Source organism: Paralichthys olivaceus, chromosome 2 (assembly GCF_024713975.1).
Source record: "Paralichthys olivaceus isolate ysfri-2021 chromosome 2, ASM2471397v2, whole genome shotgun sequence".
NCBI lineage: Eukaryota > Metazoa > Chordata > Actinopteri > Pleuronectiformes > Paralichthyidae > Paralichthys > Paralichthys olivaceus.
The window spans coordinates 4,767,666-4,790,172 of NC_091094.1; the positions used below are offsets into that span (position 1 = coordinate 4,767,666).

General features: G+C 42.7%; 2 protein-coding genes across 2 annotated transcripts; one reads left to right on the forward strand and one right to left on the reverse strand.

Moving 5' to 3' along the window:
- Positions 1–1,816: 1,816 nt before the first annotated feature.
- Positions 1,817–10,289, forward strand: trib3 (tribbles pseudokinase 3). Its single transcript, XM_020096491.2, has 5 exons — positions 1,817–1,947; positions 3,011–3,632; positions 6,991–7,269; positions 7,399–7,691; positions 7,849–10,289. The coding sequence occupies exons 3-5, from the start codon at positions 6,991–6,993 to the stop codon at positions 8,336–8,338; spliced, it is 1,062 nt and encodes a 353-aa protein (XP_019952050.2). The 5' UTR covers positions 1,817–1,947; positions 3,011–3,632; the 3' UTR covers positions 8,339–10,289.
- Positions 10,290–10,596: 307 nt separating this feature from the next.
- Positions 10,597–19,346, reverse strand: atrip (ATR interacting protein). Its single transcript, XM_069532201.1, has 18 exons — positions 19,019–19,346; positions 18,047–18,375; positions 17,743–17,828; positions 17,166–17,336; positions 16,973–17,085; positions 16,244–16,401; positions 16,073–16,174; positions 15,705–15,810; positions 15,298–15,459; positions 14,363–14,627; positions 13,968–14,021; positions 13,555–13,742; positions 12,196–12,332; positions 11,911–12,002; positions 11,602–11,688; positions 11,430–11,508; positions 11,116–11,343; positions 10,597–10,996 (listed from the first exon to the last, which is right to left on the reverse strand). Exons 2-18 carry the CDS (start codon positions 18,372–18,374, stop codon positions 10,929–10,931), a joined length of 2,424 nt encoding a protein of 807 aa, XP_069388302.1. The 5' UTR covers position 18,375; positions 19,019–19,346; the 3' UTR covers positions 10,597–10,928.
- Positions 19,347–22,507: the final 3,161 nt, after the last annotated feature.

Sequence of the window (22,507 nt, forward strand, 5' to 3'; positions counted from 1 at the left end):
GCCGTAATTGAGTCAGACACTTGGCCTCTGATTTCATCACGTCGGTTATGAAAGAGACAGTAAAGTTATCACACACACTCACTCACACACACACACACACACACACACACACACACACACACACACACACACACACACACACACATGCATGCAGAGAGCAGTGTTCCTGCTCCTCTGTTTCTTCAATATTTCATCATGTGGCGTAAAAACACGCCAACCGAGTGGAGATAACCTGCTCCCTGTGTGTGTATGTGTGTGTGTGTGTATGTGTGTGTGTGTGTGTGTGTGTTTGTGTGTGTAAAACCAGGTCAATCAGGCTCTTTACCTGTTGCTTGGAATCTGTCCAATCAGTGTGGAGCTGGCTACACACGCGCAGGATATCTACATGATGAAGATTTCCAGTAGAACAGCAGGTGTCTTGTTTATTTCCTGCAGGGATTAGTCACTTGTCCACGTGCACATGGAAAGACCTTGTGTGTGTGTGTGTGTGTGTGTAATCATTCCTGCTGTTCAGCCCCGGCTGTAAGATCCTCCTGTTCACGGCTTCACTGTAAATGTGTCAATGAGTCAAACGACGACCCACATTATGTTTTATTTTCTGCTCTGGCAGGTGAAGTAAAGTGTGACCTCCACAAACAGCCGTCAACCTCAAGTCTCACTAATCGCCTGCTGTTTACATGTTCATGAGCACGAGCTCAGAACTGAGCCACAGTTTGGTTTGACTTGTTTAGTGAACTCACAGATGCACAAAGCTTCAAGATAGAGATTACATATTGATACAACCTACATCAAGCGTTAGGCTGCATTCGTTTATACTCTGTGCAACTGATAAACTAATATTTCTTTATTGAATAAACAGAAACTCCAGTGACACAGTCAAACAAACCCTGGAGCAAAAGACGTTCAAAGACCTTCTTTGTTGTGGAGCTCCTCGAAATCCGAAGCCCTGTATCTCAGCCTCTTTATATACAGTCTATGATCTCACCGTGTTAAAGAGGAGGTTGTCGAGGAGAGACGAAAGTGGAAACGTGAGTGAGAGATGGAGAAAGGAGTTTTCATTTGCTACCTGGTTAAACTTAAGATATTCTGCTGGATTTAAAAATGTTTCATGGTTATTCTGCAGAATTTCACACCAACGTTTATGAGCATTTTATCTGCAGCGACCTCCATGTTGATTTGCTTCGTCCGGTCGTAAAACATTAAAGAATTTATGTCTACCCCTCCGTTTTTAGGGGGGATCCTGAATACACTACGGTTGAAGGGGTGTGTAAAGGACTAGATGGCCACTACCCATATATCACAAAGAGAAATGGGACGACAGCTCATTCACAATCATGCACAAAACAAAGGGGAAGGACCACGTGGTGGGGCTAAGGTGAGAATTGGGACAGGGCATTAATATGTCCACAGACAGTTTAATGATGCTGGACTCTTAACAAACAATCACAAACTGAGCATTTTATTGGTGAAAAAAGAAAAAACTTTTAGTGGACATTTCATGGACTATCGCAGTTGCCCCATAGGATTACATTGTCGCCTTATGCTGTTGTGTCACTGCAATCGACTGAACCGTTTCCAAAGGTTTTTAAAGTATCATTCAGTTTTTAAAGTATCATTCATTCAAACAAACACACATACATATATATATATATTGAAAAATACCCTTTAAAGATGGTGAAAACAAATTCCCCAACTGGCTACATCTGAGCTCTGGGCGTGGAAATGAAAACAATCCTGTTCATCTTCATATCCTCATTCAACTTATGACACTGATCCAGGATGTGCTGGCTTCATATCTCAACAGTGGGAGGAAGTGGAGACACGTCATGTTTAGGAAACTGATATTTGTGAGTGGGTGCGATTTGCAAAGTGGCCTCTTTTATTTGGTGCAGATCCAAATGAAATGAGGATCTGGTGAACTGAAAACTCATTTAATAAGATAAGGAGGTATGTACTCAACTGAGAGCCATTCTAGTTATAAATATAAATTAATATATTATTAAATTCATGTTGTACATTTGATTCACTCGAATCTATTGTTTTATTGTTAATATAGCTTTTTAAATCTATTTTACTGTCACTGTTACTTTTATTTTTGACTCATCAGGAGGTATGAGCTATATTATTTGATTTATTTGATGATTATTATATGTTTTATTCTCTTGTTTCCTCTATGTACTTTATTTATCTTCTTCTTATTATTATAGTTTAATATATATTTTAAATATTCTTTATTGTTCTAAATCTATTTTATGGTATTTTACAGTCAGAATTGTTTTTTTTATCTATTTTCATTTTTAGTTGTGACTCACTTTAAGTTGCACTAACCTGTATAAAACCTTCATGTATGTGGTATGACAGGTTGAACCCGTCATGTATGTAGTATGACAGGTTGAGCCTGTCATGTATGTAGTATGACAGGTTGAACCCGTCATGTATGTAGTATGACAGGTTGAGCCTGTCATGTATGTAGTATGACAGGTTGAACCCGTCATGTATGTATTATGACAGGTTGAGCCTGTCATGTATGTAGTATGACCCTCTGTGTGTGTGTGTGTGAGTGTGTGAGTGTGTTCCTGACTGTCATGTATGTAGTAGGACAGACTGAACCCGTCCTAACCGTCATGTAATTGGTATGACAGGTTGAACCCGTCATGTATGCAGTATGACCCTCTGTGTGTGTGTGTGTGTGTGTCTGTGTGTGTGTGTGTGTCTGTGAGTGTGTCTGTGTGTGTGTGTGTGTGTGTGTGTGTGTGTGTGTGTCTGTGTGTCTGTGTGTGTGTGTGTGTGTCTGTGTGTGTGTGTGTGTGTGTGTGTGTGTGTGTCTGTGTGTGTGTGTGTCTGTGTCTGTGTGTGTGTGTGTGTCTGTGTGTGTGTGTGTCTGTGTGTGTGTGTGTGTGTGTGTCTGTGTGTGTGTGTGTCTGTGTGTGTGTGTGTGTGTCTGTGTGTGTGTGTGTGTGTCTGTGTGTGTGTGTGTGTGTGTGTTCCTAATAAACTGCTCACTCTCTAGTTTTCTGACGACTGATCTGCTCGGGATTGCAACATCGAAACTCCGCCCCCTCCGGATGACGACACCGCGGGAGGAAGCAACGTGAGAACCAAACAAACCCGAGTCAGAGCCGAGTCCTCATCCCGCCGTGTTCGGTCCCTGCTCCGAGAACAAGCCGAGGTCCGGAGGCTCAGAGCGGATTTAAACTGCACCGAGACCCGGGGACTGAACCTGGATCCACTTCAAACCCGAAGACACGGAGCCGGGGTCTCGGCTTTGTTCGGCTTTGTTCGGCTGCTGCTGCTGCGGGTTTTTTTTTTTTTTTTTTAACTCTCCCAAATAAGCTTATTTATCAGGAAAAGTTCGATTTGTATTTCTAGTTTTAAATCTAAAGTTTAACTTTGAGCTCTGTTCGTCAGCCGGAGGAGGAAGCTCCGCGGCTGAATGACTGACTGACGACAGGTTGCGCAACAGACACAAGAATAAACTGAGACAAAGAGTCGGAGCTGCTGCTTTTAGTTTGTCAGTTCTTATTTCTGCTCCTCACGCGGACCCACACGGACCGACAAGCCCACACACACCTCACTGCTGCCGGGGCCACGGGCCGCTGCAGCCCCCTCCACCCTCCACCAGCAAACTCAAGGTAAAACTGAAAGTAAACTGTCCTCTGATAGCTGAGTGTATTTACAGTCACACAGGAACAAGTGATATCATGCACTTTAAATATAATCCTCGAGTAACCTGGTCAATGTGCACAGTTCCCTGTTTCAGTGACACGAATGTTCCCATGATGAAAAGAACTCATCCGTTCACATCATCTCTATATTCTTCATATTGTCTTTGCACTGGAGCATTGCATGTTACTCTTTGTGACTCCTGCTGATGTAACATTGCACACTTCCTCATTGTGGGAACAACAAAACAAGACAGATCAACAGCATATGTAATATAACAAAAGTCCAATATATATATATTGATATTTATTGTAGATGCATAGTGAGGAAGGATTACTCATTGTTTTATTTCTTTATTAGCCTTTATTTGTTCAGGTTAGTCCCAGTGAGATTAAACATATTTTGCAGGGGAGCTCCATGGCCAAGAATAACAGCTCCAGGGTTTATACACATTGTTTTGTTTGTTAAATCTAAGCACTGCAGCTGTCAGACACAATACAGTCAGAATGTAGAAAATGTATTAATACCTGAGTAAAGTTTTAAAAACACTAACTTAACTTGAGGAATAAAAGTTTATTCTTAACTGAACTAAAACAATCCAGTTAGTAAAACACTTATTTTTCGAGTGCTTTCAGTCAGACAACACAAACTTCATCATCCGACCTCACGGACATGTTGTTGATTAGATAAAGAGTGTGACCCAGTTGAGTGTTGTGTCGTGACAAGCAGCTCAAATCTGAAGCGGAACTATTCAGTCAACACATTTGGTTGAAAGCTTGGTGGAAAAGTTAGAGCAAGTTGACGCTGAGTAGAGGATGTTTTTGAAAAAGTGACAGGGACATAGAGATTACCCATCAACACATCATGTTATGTTTACTGTCAGAGCCTGAGGGAGGACACCACTAAAAAAAACTGTGAATCAGACATTAAGAAAAAGAGACGACAAAGAAAACACACGAAAAGAGCATCAGAGCATCAATACTTTTTAGAAAGATATCACAAACTCTACAATCTTTAATGTCAAGAACAAAACATCCAAAGTCGATTGAATTCATTTCCATTTGGTTTCTAGAGATTATTGAAGGTTTGCTTTGGCTTCTTTGACAGAAAAACTGAATATATTTGGTTTATGGACATTTGTCTGTCAGAGAAAGACTTTTTTGTCAGTTTCAGCTCTTGTACGTTTCACGATGAGTCTGTAAAACTGTCAGAGAGACTGAGACGGAGTAAACGAACACACATGAAGTCATGTTTAGTGTTTTAATGTCGACCTGTAGGACAAAGAGAAGGTTATCAAGATTCAGAACCTGTGAAATCATCTCGTGAGCAGTTCCTGCCTTTGTTTTCAAATCGTTTGTGGCGACTGAGGAGTTAAACTGAACTTCACTGAAATCATTTTCAGTTTTGGTTTTGTGACAGGAAGTAGCCATTAGAGGCTGTGGCCATAAAAGGATGAACGAACAGTGACAGGACTCAGACAGGCGCCGGCATTTAAAAGGTGATCGGCTGTTGTTTTTTAAATCCATTACAACCGGAGCTGCGCGGTGGTGTGGTGTATTGTCTCAAATCCTGCGTCGTTTCTGTGTTTGCCAGTTCTGCTCAAGTGGGTTATTTCCTGCTTCCTCCCACGGTCCAAACACGTGCAGACTGGGGTCAGGTTTATTGACGACTCTAAATAGTTGTGAACGTGATCGTGAACGTTTGTGATCCACTGGTGACCTGTCCAGGGTGAACTCCCTCCTGCTCCTCCCGTGACCCTTGAGCAATAAGCAGTACAGACGATGGACGGATTAACTGAAGCTTCTGACCTGTAGGATTTCATACAATGCACTGCTGTCACGTGATCAGGAACTGTTCCAGAAGTAAAAATAATCTCGTTCAAAATCTATTTCAGGTTCTCTAAATCTAAAATGTGATAATTGTGATTGGCTCCATATTGTTCGGATAAGGATGATGCTTAAAAGAAAAACTTTCTACAAAACAGTCAGCCTCCTTTGCTGAACTTGAATTTCCCATAAGCCCTTGGTGTGTCGGACAGCCGAGCAGAGGATTGACAGCAGAGCTACGACTAAGCAGTAAAAACAAAACAAAAACTTTGACAAATATGCGAGTGTACCTGTAACACTGACAAATATCAATTCAGTATATACGGGGAGCTGTAGTTTTTGTCATTGGTCACTAAGTTCTCGTTAGATTGTCTCAGAATACCAAAAAAATGCTGAGCGAGAGATTGCACAGAGTTACAGCGGCAGCAGAGAGTTTCAGGAGAAAAGAGTTTAGCCTCTATCTCGGTCAGATCTCTGATGGTACAGTCACAGGGATGAGACATCAACCAGCACATTCACTGTGTGCGTGTTGGAGAATGACGTTACCATGGTGACGCTGTGACTCAGGTTGTGTGACTACAGAGCTCAAGCAGCGTTGGGCAACATCAGGTTTCCACACAGCGTTACCACGGAAGCTCCGGGCTCTGAAAAACTTTATATAAGACACACTCTTTCACTGTGTGTGTGTGTGTGTGTGTGTTTGTGGTGGTGCTGGTGGTGTGTGTGTGTGTGTGTGTGTGTGTGTGTGTGTGTTGACTGTATTTAAAGCCTGTTTAAACTATAAACTGTTGTCCTCTGATGCAACGATCTGAAAGCTGAAGCGTCTGTCAGCTTACAGGAAGTTGCATCATGAAGCCTATAGACACGTTAACAGTAACATGAGCAGCGGAGACAGAAACACACTGAGATGTGATACTAGTATAACTCCTATTAATGTATGGGTGTGTCTCTCTTTGTGTGTGTGTGTCTGTGTGCGTGCGTGCGTCCGGTCGCCGCCTCAGACAAAACTCACGAGCTGCTCACCTGACACTCAGAGTTTGAAATGTTTGAAATATCACTCAGTGGAGCGCAGACGTCCACCGAGACCCGACCATCCTGCACATGATTCATGTTGTGGAATAAAAAAAAAGGAAGTGGTCTGATGAGCGAAATGACTTCAATGTTAATATGTATATTTATATAACAACACAGAACATGTCAAGTAGAAAAACTGCAGTTAAACAACAATAGAGAACAGTTGTGTGGGACAAATAATAATTAATAATAATAAACTTCTAGATCCCACTCATAGATATCAGCCCACAAAAAAAATTAAAGTGGAAAAGAAAGTCGTGGATCGAGTTCTTCCCTGATACGACCTCCTTCGTGTAACTAACCAACCCACAAAACATGATAGATATACATCTGAGCTACACTGTGAATTAAAAGATTCACTCTGACATTTCATTATTATTCAATGGTTAATTAACCTGATGATGTCACTTGTCTCCTCCAATCACAGATGAGCATGAGCGTGGCCACAGCCCAATCTCAAATGTGTCTGAAGAGGTTATTGGACGAGCCCCAGGAAAACTTTCTGAAATGTAAACGACCACGCCTGGCCCCGCCCCCTCTGGCGCCCGGTCTGTCACCCTGCGTGAGGCCCAGAAACCACGCCCCCAAGTCAAGCCAAAGCCAATCTCCCTCCAGAGTCGGCTCGTACTTCCTGTTTGAACGCTGTGAGGGGGAGGAGACTTACAGGGCCGTGCATGAGCACACGCAACAGCAGTTCACTTGCCAGGTAACATTTACACACACACACACACACACACACACACACACACACACACACACACACACACACACACACACACACACACACACAAACTGTTACCATGTTATCCTAACTGTTCGGTCACCATGGTTACAGGTACGTCCTCTGCGTGGCTACCAAGACCAGTTGGCTGCGTACGCTCGCATTGGTCACCACGACAACATCTGCAGCCTGCAGGACGTGGTGATTGGCCAGGACAGCGTGTACATCTTCCTCCCCGATCACCATGGCGACATGCACGCGCACGTTCGAAGCAGGAAGCGTCTGGGCGAGGAGGAGACGGGACTCCTCTTCGGCCAGATGCTGAACGCTGTGATGCACTGCCATCGCCACGGAGTCGTGCTGAGAGACCTGAAGCTGCGCAGGTTCGTCTTCACTGACAGATTCAGGTGAGGAGCGCAGACAGGTACTCAACAAAGTACTACTGATACTACAGAGTACACACACAGACGTTATTACCATAACTTCTACAACAGCAAACAGCCGCTAACGCTCTCGCACTGGTGACAAACAGGAAGATTCAAACCCATCTGTTTCCTCCTGCAGGACTCGCCTCGCCTTGCTCGGCCTCGACGACTGCGTCCTCCTTCACGGTAACCATAACAACGACTCTCTGACTGACAGACACGGCTGTCCTGCTTACGTCAGCCCTGAGTTGCTGACCAACGGGCGGGGGTCTTACTCTGGCCGCGCCGCGGACATCTGGAGCCTGGGCGTGTCTCTGTACACCATGCTGATTGGACGGTACCCGTTTCAGGACACGCAGCCCGCCGCGCTGTTCACCAAGATCCGCCGCGGCACCTTCAGTCTGCCCGACTGGCTGTCGCCTCGGGCCAAGTGTCTGATCGGCTGCATGTTGAGGAAGACGCCTGAGGAGAGACTGGAGGCGTCGGAGCTGCTGATGCACCCGTGGCTGACCAATCCCCGCACGCCACATCACAACGTTCACAAGACGCAGCACGGCTCACACACAGCGCCACAGAATAAACAAGAGGACGATGACCAGGTGGTCCCAACATGGACACAAAAACACTAACACACACACACACGTTTCTACTTCTATGCTTGTGAGGACCTTCACTGAAAACACTCCCGAACACTAACTTTAAGATCACAACTAAACAAATAAGCTCCATTTTAAGTTAAACCCTGATGACGCTGTCACACAACAACTGTTTGGTTCAGTTAACACGAACTTTGCCTGTTTATCTGAGTATTGACGGCAACTTGAAGGGAAAAAAAACTGAAGCATTACGAGAATAAGTTTGTGCCGTTTCGAGAATAAAGTGGTAGATTATCTGCGTAATAATCAGAGAGGTTTCATAGTTTCTCGAGAAGCAGTGAGACTGATTGAAGATATTGGAACCAGAGCGAGTGAAGCTCAGGTTCTCTCTGCTGCTCATTTCCTAAAATTCTTACTTTTTTATTTTTATTTTATAACTTTCTCCTCATTTACATTATTTACAAATTCTTTCTCCTCACATATCCCCCGAAACTCCACAATACTTGTAGAAAGCTGAACCCTGAATCTGAGTGAAACCAGATCGACTGGACCCAGTCTGCCTGAAATGTGACAAACAAACAACGAACAAAGTTGTGATTTATTTGTTTGTGTGAAAACAAGCGAAAATCTAATTAATTTGTAATCTAATAATAAAAGCTTCTTTTTTTAAGATCACAGAAAATATGAATACACACTTAAGACATGTGCTGCTTTCAATTACTGCACTTTGATTGGCTGTGGGTCCTTGTAGCGCTGATGATGAAGCAGCCGTCCAATCAAGTTTATCATTTGAAACATCTCAAAGGCAGCAAGTTATTTTCCCTCTGTTGTTTTGGACCAAATTAACCAAACGACGTGTGAGAGCGACTGAAAACTAAACCTGAATCTATCTGTCACACACACACACGATGGTCCTCACAAAGATATAAATAGAAGAACACATGCAGACAGTCTGATCCTGGATTACTTGACCCTCACGTGCCTTCCTCTCTCTGTAGCTGCGTCTCACTTCCAGCTCTGAACTGGCTCCTCCCCAAAACGCCACAGGATTCTTACCCCAGTCAGAAGTAACGGTGCGTTCAGGTGCTTCTCGCCAACTCCCAAATTGAAAAATCTGAGTGTTAAACAAGGGAAACAGATCCAGCCAGAATAACCTACATAACCGGATTTCTCTGAGTGACCGGTTGCTTCAGTGCATGTAAACGTACAGTGAGAGTTGTTACAGCCTCTATTCACGTCTGTTGTGATGACAAGAACAAACTCTGTCTTGTCGGATCATTGACGTCCTGCAGGGACTATTTCTTTGGTCTGTTTTTAAACACCTGGTCTGGTGGATTCAGTTTCTGATGCCTGGAGTTGGTCAGGACTGTCTGGACAAACCACTTTCAGTATTTAACCCCCGATACTTCGTCCCCGGGATTTAAGAGAAGGAGATTCAGTATTAAAATAAATCTAACTGACATTGTTCAAAAAACTGAAATGATTAATAACAGAATTCAGTCGCCAGCAAAGATTCAGAGTTAACGTTCAACTTTAGTGTCTCATCCTCTTCTGAGGATCCTGATTTAATTCCAGATGAAGCTGAATAATATATATATATATAAGTCTGCTCTGTTTTCTTAGGATAAAAGCTTCACTTGCTAATTTTGTTTCTCACATGAACGATTATCCAGAAATAACATCCAGCTTGTTTTTGGGTTTTCAGAGACCAAACATCTTCATCAATGTAACAAATATCAAAAACTGGCTTATTTCAGATGACAAAACTATTTCTGATTCTCTGGATAACATAATTGTTATGTTATCACCGTAAGAAAACTGAAAAAAATGTAAACTGATGTTCGGAAGTTTTGCGTTTCCTTTGACTAAAGCTGTTCACAACGATCCCACAGAGCTGCGGCTGCCGGTTTGTTGCCTTAAACTGATAAACTGTATGAATCACACCTCAGTTACAGCGAGAGAATAAATAAAGATGTTTCACAAACTCCTCTGGTTCTGAGCTGGTTTTTCTTTGGTCTTAATGAATTTAATCCTGAAAGTTTTGAGCTTTTGAATTTGTTCTCTTGAGGAAATTACAGTGACGGTGTAAATTCAACTCTGTATGACAACATGTCTGTCGTTTCTGAATCTCTCACAGGTTTGAGACATTTCTCCTTCAGTCACATGACAAATATTTAAAATAATAAAGCTGAAATATACTGAACTGCCACAGTAACTACTGAGGAAAGATAAACTGACTGACTGAATATACACAATGAATACAGTACGCGAAAGTAACTTCTTCATTAAAGTTTGATTTTGTAAAAATGTATTATTATTATTTATTTAACGGTTGATAACAAAACAACATAAAAGTTCTGTTGCAGGTACAGACGTTAATAATTGTGGAATTATAAACAATTCCAGCAGTGAGTGAAACCTCGCTAAAAATTAAACAACTGTGCAGCGTCTCTGACTGAGAGAGCGTAGAAAGAATCGTCAGCAGGTCAACCAGCCGCCGGACACGAACACTGACTGCAGCAGCTTTTAAATGACCTTCATGTTTTATTAATCCTTCACTTCCTCAGAAATGTTTGACCAGAGTCTCTGTTCTGTCCTCGTGTCCCAAACGTCACATCAACTGTCAGTCGTCGGTTTCCATGTCATCAGTGTCATCACCCTCCGAGCGGCAGATTTCCTCCAATGCCAGCTCTGACGGACAGGAAACAGGAAGCAGATCAAAGAGAGTCTGTGACGTTATATTATGTGGCCTTTGTGTCTTTGTGTGTGTGTGTGTGTGAGTGTGTTCGTGTGTGTGTGTGCATGCGTACCCTCGCTCTCGCTCAGCTCGGGGATCTTCTTCAGCGTCTCTCGCACAGCAGGGATCACCTGGTCGTACATGTGCAGCAGCGGCCTGCAGCTCTCTGAGAAGCTTCTGTGATGCAGCAGCAGCCAGTGCAGCAGCAGCAAACACTCTCTGAGCAGAGACACCGCCGGGCTGTGCCACCACGGCAACGAGGGGGAGGGGGCGGAGCAACGCGGCGTGGTTGAGGGCAGACCTGAAGGAGCAGCGATTTTAGATCAACAACACTTTCACACACACACACAACTGTGCATTTTTCTTCCAATCACAAATGTGACCGACCTGTTGAGTCTGTCGGCTCCCGAGAACCACGAAGATCCAGCCACTGACGATGGAAAACAATCACGACTGTCTGAACCAACTGAGAGAGACAGACAGGACACGCTCATGTTGAAAGGAGCAACACAAAGTCTGATGTCACGATATAAAGAAGCAGAGGATCAGACAGTTTCACCTCCGTGTCACATTGACAGCTGCTGTGCTGGTTCGTGTTCCAGCTCTCAGATCTCTGAGTCATAAGTCTGCTCAACAAACGAACCACCTGAGACACACGAGAACAACAACGACCATTCAAAAACGATCACAACGAAAACTCTAGAGCAAAAACTGGAGCTTCAGTGTTGAAGTTTGGACAAAATAGGTTTTTTAATACCTACTACAACCATAACCCTGCTTCTGTCCCTCGGAGTGTCCTTCAGGGCTCAAATACGTCTCTGCAGTGTATGTGCATGTGTGTGTGTGTGTGTGTGTGTGAGAGAGTTACCTGCAGGTCCAGTAAAATCCAGTCTCTATGTGTTGCCTGGTTGTCTGGTCTGATTCTGATATAAAGGAATAACTTGAGGAAAACACAGGGATCTGAATAAAACAAAGAAACGCTGTTTAAATTGAGCTGAAGATAATTTTCATTTTATTTAATCACAAACTATTTGATCTAAATACAACGATCGAATGAAACATTCAGATTCAGTTCAATCTTTCAGAGCTCTAGTCGCACTAGTCGGTGTGAGTCAGCACAGTGTCGATGCAGTGACCGAGGACGAAGCCTCACCGTGCTGAGAGCAGAGCTGCTGAGCCAGTGTCTGGTGGTCGGACATCGTCATGAGGACGGACACGCACTGTGTCATCGTCCACAACCTGCTGTCTGCTGACAAACACGCACACACCACCTGTAACACACACTGCAGCCTGAGAGACACAGAGAGACAAAGAGGTGAAGTCTGACCAGTGGTGAATCAATGAAGGGACCAATTTATCAGTTTCGAGGTTTCTGCAGTGAAATGTAAAAATGATCCAGAAGCAGCAGATTCTTTGAATCTCCGAGCATCAAAAGGCTTTTCCTGTCTGGACTGAATCTAGAAACGATTTTAACCTGACAACCTTAACACCAGGGATTCATTTGTGTCTCCAGTGGTCACAGTGAGTTCTGGTCGCTCTGTTGATGGTGGCCATCAGTAAAACTTTATTGCTTTTTGATTTGTGTCAACTTCACTTAGGCTTCTTTTCTGGACAGTTTGACTGACAGATGAATCATCGTCAATTCAGGAGAAAAGCTAAACCTTCGCTATAAAGGTTTTTGAGGAGTTCGTTCATACTTCATACTTTTTTTGCAACATTTCCAGGATCGTGTACAAGTGGTTACCTGCTGCAGATCTGTCATCATATTTGTACAGAGTTGTGTGACAGCGCTGACTGTGAATACCTGCGGCTAGTTTATGGTAAAATGTTACATAACCACTGACAGTTAGTGGAAAGTTTTCAGCACTCGCACTCCCTGGTCGGCCACTCCTCCACCTCCAGCACTGTTCCACCCAGCGGAGTGTTGCATCAGATGTGTGCATGTGTTTCACTGTTTACTGTGCAACATAATCAGTTTTCTGATGAAGCCTTAAAACGGAGCACGGGTGATCGTCAAGTCACATCTCAGTTTCAATGAAGCATTCACATGACTTCACTGTGGATCATCAATTCTATCAAAATAAATGATCAGACCGATTGTAACCTCTGTAGCGGCTGGTTGTTGTTTAAGTTGTGGTTCAGAGAACTGACACGTGAATACCTGTAAAATAAACAGTGCGTGTTTGCAGTCACTCCTGTTAGTATGTGTTTACCTGTGTGTGTGTGTTTACCTGTGTGTGTGTGTGTGTGTGTGTGTGTGTGTGTGTGTGTGTGTGTGTGTGTGTGTGTGTATTAGGGCTGTCAGTCCTCCTATTATTCAATTAAATACATTAACATTAAAATTATATTTGAATTTTGAAAATATAATCAAGCCTATTATTTTACAGGCTTATGCTTTACCAGTGCCACTCTCATCATCTGGTTGTTATAAGTTCTGTCCACTAGAGGGCGTTCTAACATTAGGTTACTAATAAACGTTTGCTATTGCCAATAGGAGTGTTTTTGTGTGTACCTGTCAGTGTGTGTCTTTGGCGTCCTCTCAATCAGGACACACAGTGTCTTCATGGCGCTGAGGACAAGCTCCTCCTTCAGTGAGCTGCTGCTGTCGCCAACACCAGCTCCCGTTTCACACAGACGCAACACTGACTGAAGCAAGGCCTTCTGGGAGCACAGACCCGCGCCTGCAGCAGATGCCTCTGTCTACGAGCAGAGGCAGAAAGAAAAGAGGATTTCATTGAAATGTTTTCTTGAATCTCTGTCCTGAAGGGACATGATCAGGTTATTACACATTTTAAGACAAACACAAAACATAAAAAGCTTTAGTTTAAGTTGATGATTCAATATCTCCATCTCTGAAGCGAGGAGGGAAAGTTCAGTAAGTTAAATAAGGTGCAATGAAGTTAAAAGTGAGAGCTGTGCGTTTACCTCGTCGTCTGTAACTCTGCTCTGTCTCTCTTTTGACAACACAGTCTCCACCACCTGAGGAGCAGCACAGGGGTCAAAGGTCAACTACACCACAGGAAGATCGTCATAAGGTCTGTGAACTCAAACAACATCGCTAGGATTCGTTCAGACAAAACTTTATTGACGTGGAACACACTGAGGCTCAAGGCTGCACTGATGTGTTATTTTTGTGTGTCCTACAGTGTGAGGAGTGTTCCTTTGCATTTTTACAGTTTTGGACAAAATAAGACATGTGATGACACAGACCAGGATATTTAACTATTTTAAATAATGAATCATTAGTTACAGCTCTAGATCAATGCCAGCCATGATTCAAAGTTAGACTGAGCGTAAAATACAAGGTTAGTAATCATCACCTCATCACTGTGGGCCAGCAGCAGGTAGAGGAGTCGCAGAGAAGCCAAACCAGTGTCCTCCACGCTGAAACCGGACAAACCAGCCTCCTCAAGTCGTCCCAGTCCAGCAGTGGCAGCAGCACGGCCTGCTGGGAGGGAGCTGCTAGCTGCAGCGTCCGAACCACGGCCGCCAGTCGAGTTGGAAGGGAGCGAGTCGAGAGTCTGACAGAGTCGAGACAGGTGAAGGTCGAGCAGAGGGAGGAGCAGGACGGCACCGGGACATGACCTACAACAAAGTTTGATTATTTTTTCTTTTATTTGAGCTCAGATATTTCTTAGTTACCAGAATCAGATATTCACAGACACTATATTTGTATCAGTGGTTCACAAATGTTAAAAATAGCAGCACAGAGATGAGACAACACCCAATATCAACCCACACACCACAAACACATCTGTTCCATTCGTCTTTCCATTACTTGTTTCTCTAGTCGTTTACCCTCCACTCACAGTGGTTAGTACAGATATTGATCGGCATGAAATGGAACAAGAAAACTCACAAACTGGAAAATATTTTACATTCATATGACAAACGGCTACTGTGAACTATCATGTAATCAGCTGCCACAAAACTGCACATGCATAATTTTGGTGTATCATGCTGAGGTCCTCAGATATGTCTGAAATATAGCCAAAGGAAATGTTGCCTCATTTTCATCTGGTGGAAATAAACAGCATAAAAATGGGAAAAAATTAATCCTGGGACAAGTCTGTGACCACAGTGCGTCTTTATTGCCACGAGAATTTAAATGCTGTCACACGTTTGGCCAGCAGAGGGCTCTGTTGTCCACAGAACAGTTCAGCTTTGAACGAGTCAGTATCACATCATCAGTTCTTCAGTGAGCAGCAGATGATGATGAGGACAGAAAGTTTGAGCAGAGCAGATGTGACTCTACCTGTTTTTTTTGCTGCCTGCAGCTGCTGTTCGGCTTTGACTGAGCATGTTGAGTCCAGTTACAGCCAGAGTCTGGACCGGACTCAGAGCAGCTCTGGTGGTGCCGACTCCGCTGACACCTGCTGCTGCATCAGAGTGGAGCAGAAAACCTGCGGACGGCCCGCTGAACACAAGACACATCACACAAAATAAGAAAAGCGGCAAACAAAGTGTTTCATTACTGCCCCAGATCAAACACTTGATTAGAAGTCTCCCAGCTCCTCCTGGTATCGTACATATATTACACACTATGCATGTTTCAGGCTCCACTCACACTCGCTGCCCAAGTGAATTAATATCCTCAGAAGAAGATTAAGCAACGAGCACATCCACGAGTGACTAACTCTGTTATACGTGCAGGGTGTTTACCTGGATGTGGGGTTGATGTCTGTCAGACTCATAGAAAGCAGGTGAGAGAGGCTGAGGCTGCTGGGAGACAGAGGATGCTGCAGTAACAACCCCAGCAGGACGCCACCTGGAGGACAACACAGAAAACCTTCCATGACACTGTTGGATTTGTGGAGGAGGAACAGTTTTCTTCACTCATAAAGGAGAAAGAACGCATCTAATGTCAGACTATGTTTGAATCCTGTATATCAGTAATGTGCTTAATGGATAATTCACTTTAAATGTGGGTTATTTAGATGTGAGTGGGTTGAGTCTACTGTTGTGTCTATTATGAAACCTATAAATACGTATTCATTTACATTAAACCATTTGATGAGGTGCTGACGGACCTTGGTGCTGCAGCTGAGCAGGTCTGACAGACAAGAAGGGGTCGGGGCGAGAAACTTCATGTCTGTTGTCACCAGATCTGCTGTTGGACGGCGTCCTCTCTCCTGAAACACACACACGTCAGTCAAAATGTCTAGATCTCTGAACATCTGTTCCACGTCCATGTGACTCACCGTCTCTCCTTGTTTTCACAGGTGTTTTCACTGGCGTCACTCTGGTCGGGAGCTGGGCTCCAAATGTCTCCTTGGTGATGAAACCATTTCCTGCTGGAGAGGAGGAGCTGCTGCCGGTCCCATGATGCAACTGGGCTAGAGAGCTCAGAACTTTAGGACTGAGGACAGAAGCGACGAAAGAGGGAGAACAGCCCATCAGGTGGGACGCGAGCAGATGACATCGATCATTGTGATGTGATGAAAAACACACAAGTAAGTCCAGGTCACTTCAGATGTTACAGTGACAAACTTTTGAATCTACTTCAGTGTGACCTTTGACCCCCTGACTGTCACATGTAGTGTAGGAAAGGATTAACAGATGTTTCCTCGGAAGTCTGAGAGGAGTCGATGAGAGGATTCCCTGAAATCCTCTGACGTCAGATTTAAATTCAGTAAGATTTGTTTTGGTGGATTTGGTGACATCATGTGGTGGTTTCAGAGAAGACGCTAAAGTGTAGCCTTAAATACAAGCTTTATTTTGGTAAATTATGTTGTTTGACGAAATCCAAGGGCTGGGATTCTGTTAAGCAAAATTACACTCACACAGCTCAATAATACTCTAAACACACTGTGTATATTCTAGTTCTTTAATTAGATAACATTTTGAACAATAACATTACGGTACCAGAATGAGTGAAGCTTGTGTTGATAAATAAAATACTGTTGTTAGTTATACAGACGATGATTTACCTGTTTCTTGTCAGTGGAGACGCCGTCTTGTTTCTGTCTGAACTGTGCAGCTTGGTCTTCATCTCATTGATCTCAGCTTCTTTAAACTGCAGCTCACACTGCAGAGACTGAACCTGCACACAGACAAAATGTCACCATCGCCTTATTCTGAGGAAGGTTCTGTATGTGCGGTGAATGTTTTTCAGGTCCTCACCTTCTTGTTGAGCTCCTTCTCCCTGTCACTCTGCTCCTTCTGCCTGTGAGCCTCCTGCAGCATCTGGTTCTGTCTCTGTGTCTCCTTCTCCTGCTGAGCTGCTTTCAGAGAATCCCGCAGGACACGGATCTCCCCGCTCTTCAAAAATATTTCATCCTCAACCTCCTTCAGCTGACGACACACACACAAAATCGAGAGCAATAAATTTAACATAAATACATAGATTTCCGTTTCAAAAACTACCAACTGTGACAGACTGAATCTTTGGGGAAATGAAGCACAAGACAGGTAAAATATTTCCATCTGATAGAAATTCTAGTATTGGGTTTTAATATTTCAGTGTATTTACTGTAACATGAATTTTATGTAAATATAAGTGTGCTGTATATATTGTAATGTGCCCTCTCTTTTATTTTCTCAAGAAGAATATGATGTTCACGCTGGAATTTTATGAGCATGAAAATATCAAAAGACTGATTTTGTAGTTTTACTAAGTTTCCTCTTGTATGATTTGTAACAGCAGCTTTCTTTACCTGCCCCACTCATCATGTGTTTGAATATCTTATGTTAGTCTCACCTTCCTCTTCAGCTCGGCATGCTGGGCCTCGAGCTGACTATGGGTTTCCTGTCTGTCCGACCCAAACTGCTGCTGCTGCCTGTTGACTGAACACACAAAACAACACAGAAAAAATATCACTCGACCGCTGCACGACACTGCAGAAGTTCTGCTCCTGACAGTTTGTGAATTGACTGTGACAACCAGATACATCATTTATTTTCTGGTCCAATCGGTGTTACTTCTACATTAATTGATAAAATTCTTTCCCCATTCAAGGTGGAAACTGTTCCCTTCAAATGGCGAGGTTTTGCTCTGAACTCACCAAGAGGGTCTCTGCTTGGTATCCCAGCATTCCCTCTGCTGCTGAACCCAAACGTGTTCTCTCTGCTGTGCTTCGTTGTGGCTCTGTTCAGAGGTTTGCTCTGCCCTGTGCACGACTGCCAGGCCGACTCCGCCGGTTTGTTTTCTGGTTTAGACCCAAGCCCCGTTCCAGCAGAAGCCGAGGTAAAGGCCTGCGAGGCGATAATGTCAATTTCATCCAAGTCGTCTTGGGTGAAGTCCTCGTCATCTCCAAACGGGTCATCCAAGGCTGCCGCTGTCGCTACTTCATGATTCAAGCCTCGGTGGCGCTTGGTGGGAGGAAAATTCATGCTGTGAGGGAAGAAGAGAAGGAGCAAGCACGTTAACCAGCTGACAGCTCTGACCTTTGACCTCCAAACTACTGCTGGTTTACAGTTTGTTGGTCAGAGTAGGAAATCAGTCCTCACTGGCGACTTAAGTTACGAGGCGGCTGGTAGATATTTATGAAAACAGTGAGAAAATCCATAATATGTGAACATAAATCTATATTTTTTTCACCATATGACAAAGATATAAGGTTCAGTTCAGCTTGTCTCTGCATTAATAACAAATACAGGAATTTGAGGAGTTTAGAAGAAAATAAGAAGAATAGAAATGACAGATTATTCCAGGTATTCACACTTAGTCAGATATAGATAAATAGAAGTTTAAATAAAGGATTCATTTTGACTCTTCGATATAAGGGTTGAAACTATTTATACACGAACAAACCCTCAACAGAAGCTGCACAAGAACAGCTTGACTCATTCAAATGATTCCTTATCGTTGTTGATTCTTTAAACTTTTACAAACTGGTTTGACTTCATTCAGCTGACTGATGGATCCAGTTTGACTTCGGCAGCTCGGTCCAGGTCGCACTTCAACAGACAAACTCTCAGCTCAGGTTCAACAAGAGCTTCAGGTTAGCCAGTGAGCTAACGTGTGCATCGTTTACCTTGTTTCTCTCTCGGTGCTTCAGCTGGAACTCCTGGTGGCAGTAAGCTAACAGCTAACAGCTAACTCTCTGTGATTCCCAATGGGAGTTAGCCCTGCTATGCTAACACGGCTCGCTCCGCCACAACAGCGTTTAAATCTGGAGCTACGCTTCATTAAGGATTTTTCAGAGGAGTCTCGTACTTCACGCCGTCCCCGGGCTCTCAATCGAAGGAGTTGCATGAGTTGTTAAACCGTTAAATAGAAGAAGAAGTCGCAGTTTGACTCTGACAGGAAACAGAGCTTCAGACATTCAACCCGCTTCCCTGCCGCTGACATTCTGACCAATCAGAGAGCGGCGCTGACGGGTCAACCAATCAGCGGCGCCCGCGCAGTGACGTAGTTGCTCTACGGGTCTCAGCTCAAGACAAACTGCACCAAAAGCGCAACGTGAGAAAAAAAACATGTGATTTTATTCTTTAAAAAACAAAAGAATTTAGGTTTTTCAAGCGCTTCGACTTTTTCTTATAGAAAAAATGAATTTGGCTCCATATTGACAGTGTTTACTGTTCACTCTAAGCTGTGTTTTAAGTAGTGTCTTGAGTTTTATGCATTTGTTGTTCATTTATTTTGTATGTTTTGTATTTTCATACGTGTCTGCATTGAGCTGTTTAGTGCGTTTGTATTTTTTTGCATCAGCATGTGCATTTTGTTGTTTTGTGTAATTGACTGTCATTGTTTATTTTTTTTACTTTGCAGCATCTTACAGAATGCTGTACGTGTGTTGTCAAATTAGTGAAAATATATATTTTTCATGTTTCTCCTTATTTAGACCATAGTCCATACTTTAAATAATAAGCTGCTATACCTGCAGCTGGTGAACTTACCTGATCACAAAAACAAGAGGAAGCACCTGTGAACAGAGTTAGACAAAATCTAACACATAGACTGTGTACGGCCCACAAATAAAAAAAAAAATATCTTAAATCTTAATTCTATGATTTAAGATATGGGGCATGTGTTTCCTGGACAGGTGCAGTATCTTGTTTGAATCTCAAGAATAAAACTCTTCATCCACTCAAAGACCCATGATGACTTGTGTGAATTGTTGGCTCAACCGTGTCTCCAAGAATTACATGAGCAATTGATCTCTGATATCTACGATTGTAAATATTATTCCATCAAACATATTAAACAGGTTCAGTTGAAAAAGTGGAAACAATGACACACAGGAATCCCAGTTCTGTACAAAAGTTATAATATTTACCCACCAGCACCTCTTTAAGCTAATTTATGCACATATATGATGTGAGTGTCAAATGAATGAATCAACTTTTCGTCAGCTCCATTCCTCTTTCCTCTGGATTTTGGCAGATGGATTGTCAGATGGTTGTTTACAGAGATTTTACTGAAAAAATCTGTAACACTGAGCAAAGCAGCCTGTGATTTACAGGGATTTACAGGAGTTGGCTGAGATAATGATATAATGTTGGCTGTTCTCTCCTTTTCCCACTTTAATTATACAATGAGGTTTTTTTACATTACACAATACATTTCAATATGTTTTATTTCTCAAATCTTCTAAAATGTCTCTTCTCCTGCTCTTTATTGTCTTTATCGGTTTGATTAATTGTTATTGTATTAAATGTTACCAGGAAATCAAACGAAAATGTTACAAGTGGTACAAATATTTGAAAAATTGTCAAGTGAGAATGGGTACGTCTCCGTGTCCCCGGTGGAAATAATTACATTTGTTAATTAAATGTAGCCTCTTGTTAGCCCCTCCATGTTGGCGAGTAATCAGCTGCCACAGTTTTTATCCACATCTTATTTGAAAGGCTGGTGGGTGTTGATTTGAATCCCTGCACGTACACGCTCCTCATACAGAAGCTTCTGCAGCTTCTCAGCAACAGCAAGAGTGCTTTCCATTTTTAGACACAGACAGGTCGGTGTGTCGCATCCGAGCATCTGTGTGTGTGTGTGTGTGTTTGTGTAACTCTGACACACACACTCGCTCTCTCTCTCTCTTTTTTTCTCTCTCCCCACCTCCGTAGAGAAATGGCAGAGCTCAGGCATCCTTATACACCCGTCATCAACACGCACACACACACACACACACACACACACACACACACACACACACACACACACACACACTTAATCTTTACCACAATCCACAATCAGATTATAGTAATATACAAACCTTTGATCACATAAGTATACATAATATATGTAATAAACCAAAACACACAAACACATCTATATGTATATATATTTATTTTATTTTATCTTTATCCCACCTGATATCTAAATCATTTATTTTTACATGTTTCACTTCTCACACCTTGTGATTCTTTGATAAAGGCAAAGGAATAATTGGCAGACGAACTGGTTACCATAACAACCAAACAGTCAAAGCAGGGTCACTCAGAATGAATCCGATGAAATGAAGCCTTTCGCAGACGTCGGTGTGTTTTCACTGCAGATCGGGAAGCTGTGCACAGACGTTTTCTGAGTCTGTGAATGTGAAATGTTTCTGACGGATGTCTCAGGAGACACCATCATGGGACCCTGACCACTGTCCAATCAGAGTGCGAGCTGTGTTCATATTAGCCTCTTTTACACAAACAGTCCAAGGCAGGAATGTTGGACCTTTATTCCAGTTCTCTCTCACAGGTACAAAGACGAACTCCTTCACCCTCATGGCGGCAGCAGACGTATATTACCTGATCCAGCATCATCAGCATCCTGTTGTATGAATGTTGTGTTACACATCATGCCTCTGAATCACTCAGCCCCTTTGAAACAGACATTCTGGTATTTTGCCGTTGACAAGACCTCGCTGACCTCATTATGTCGTCTTAAGTTGTTTACACTGAACCGTACAAGTCGGCATATTTCACTGTAAGAGCTCCTGTAGAATCAGCTTCCTTTATCAATCAGACAAGCTACCTCAGCGTCATCATTTAAAACAGTTTTAAAATACATTTTCATACAATGGTTTTCAATTAGATGTTTTATTCATTCATCAGAGCGCTTCCTCTCACTGTGACACAGCTCTAATTTAAACAGATACATTATTTGTAAAACGTTTTATCTCTATCATGCACTTTGTACATTTGTTTATCATTATTATTAGAATATGCTGGTGATAAGGTGATAACTGGTGCAATCTAGTCAAATTAACATTTACGTTAAAGTGACTCTCACACTTATTTAGATTTAAGAATTCATCTATCTGGATGAAAGAAATCTCACATGTTTAGGGGACTGATATTTGTGAGTGTGTGCAATGTGGTGCAGAACCAGATAAACATCCAGATCCAGTAAATTTAAATGTGGTTTCATTGGGGGTCAGTTGGACCTTGGTGGAGGTATGTGCTCTTATATAACAATCAATTCTCAATGTACAGTATTTTAACAAATACAAATCATAAGAACAGTGGTGATGAGAAATACAAATATTGATAGCTCTTTAATCTGAAGTAATAAACGTCATATTTTATTAAAC

What these genes read in the sequence shown, in the direction of transcription:
- trib3 (XM_020096491.2), top strand. Translation starts at nt 6,991, where the DNA reads ATGAGCATGAGCGTGGCCACAGCCCAATCTCAAATGTGTCTGAAGAGG. An exon ending in AACAGCAGTTCACTTGCCAG is followed by an intron (nt 7,270 to 7,398) that starts GTAACATTTACA and finishes CCATGGTTACAG; the next exon opens with GTACGTCCTCTGCGTGGCTA. An exon ending in GTCTTCACTGACAGATTCAG is followed by an intron (nt 7,692 to 7,848) that starts GTGAGGAGCGCA and finishes TTCCTCCTGCAG; the next exon opens with GACTCGCCTCGCCTTGCTCG.
- atrip (XM_069532201.1), bottom strand. Translation starts at nt 18,374, where the DNA reads ATGAATTTTCCTCCCACCAAGCGCCACCGAGGCTTGAATCATGAAGTA. An exon ending in GCAGCTCTGCTCTCAGCACG is followed by an intron (nt 12,003 to 12,195) that starts GTGAGGCTTCGT and finishes TGTTTTATTCAG; the next exon opens with ATCCCTGTGTTTTCCTCAAG. An exon ending in GGAGCCGACAGACTCAACAG is followed by an intron (nt 11,344 to 11,429) that starts GTCGGTCACATT and finishes CTGCTCCTTCAG; the next exon opens with GTCTGCCCTCAACCACGCCG.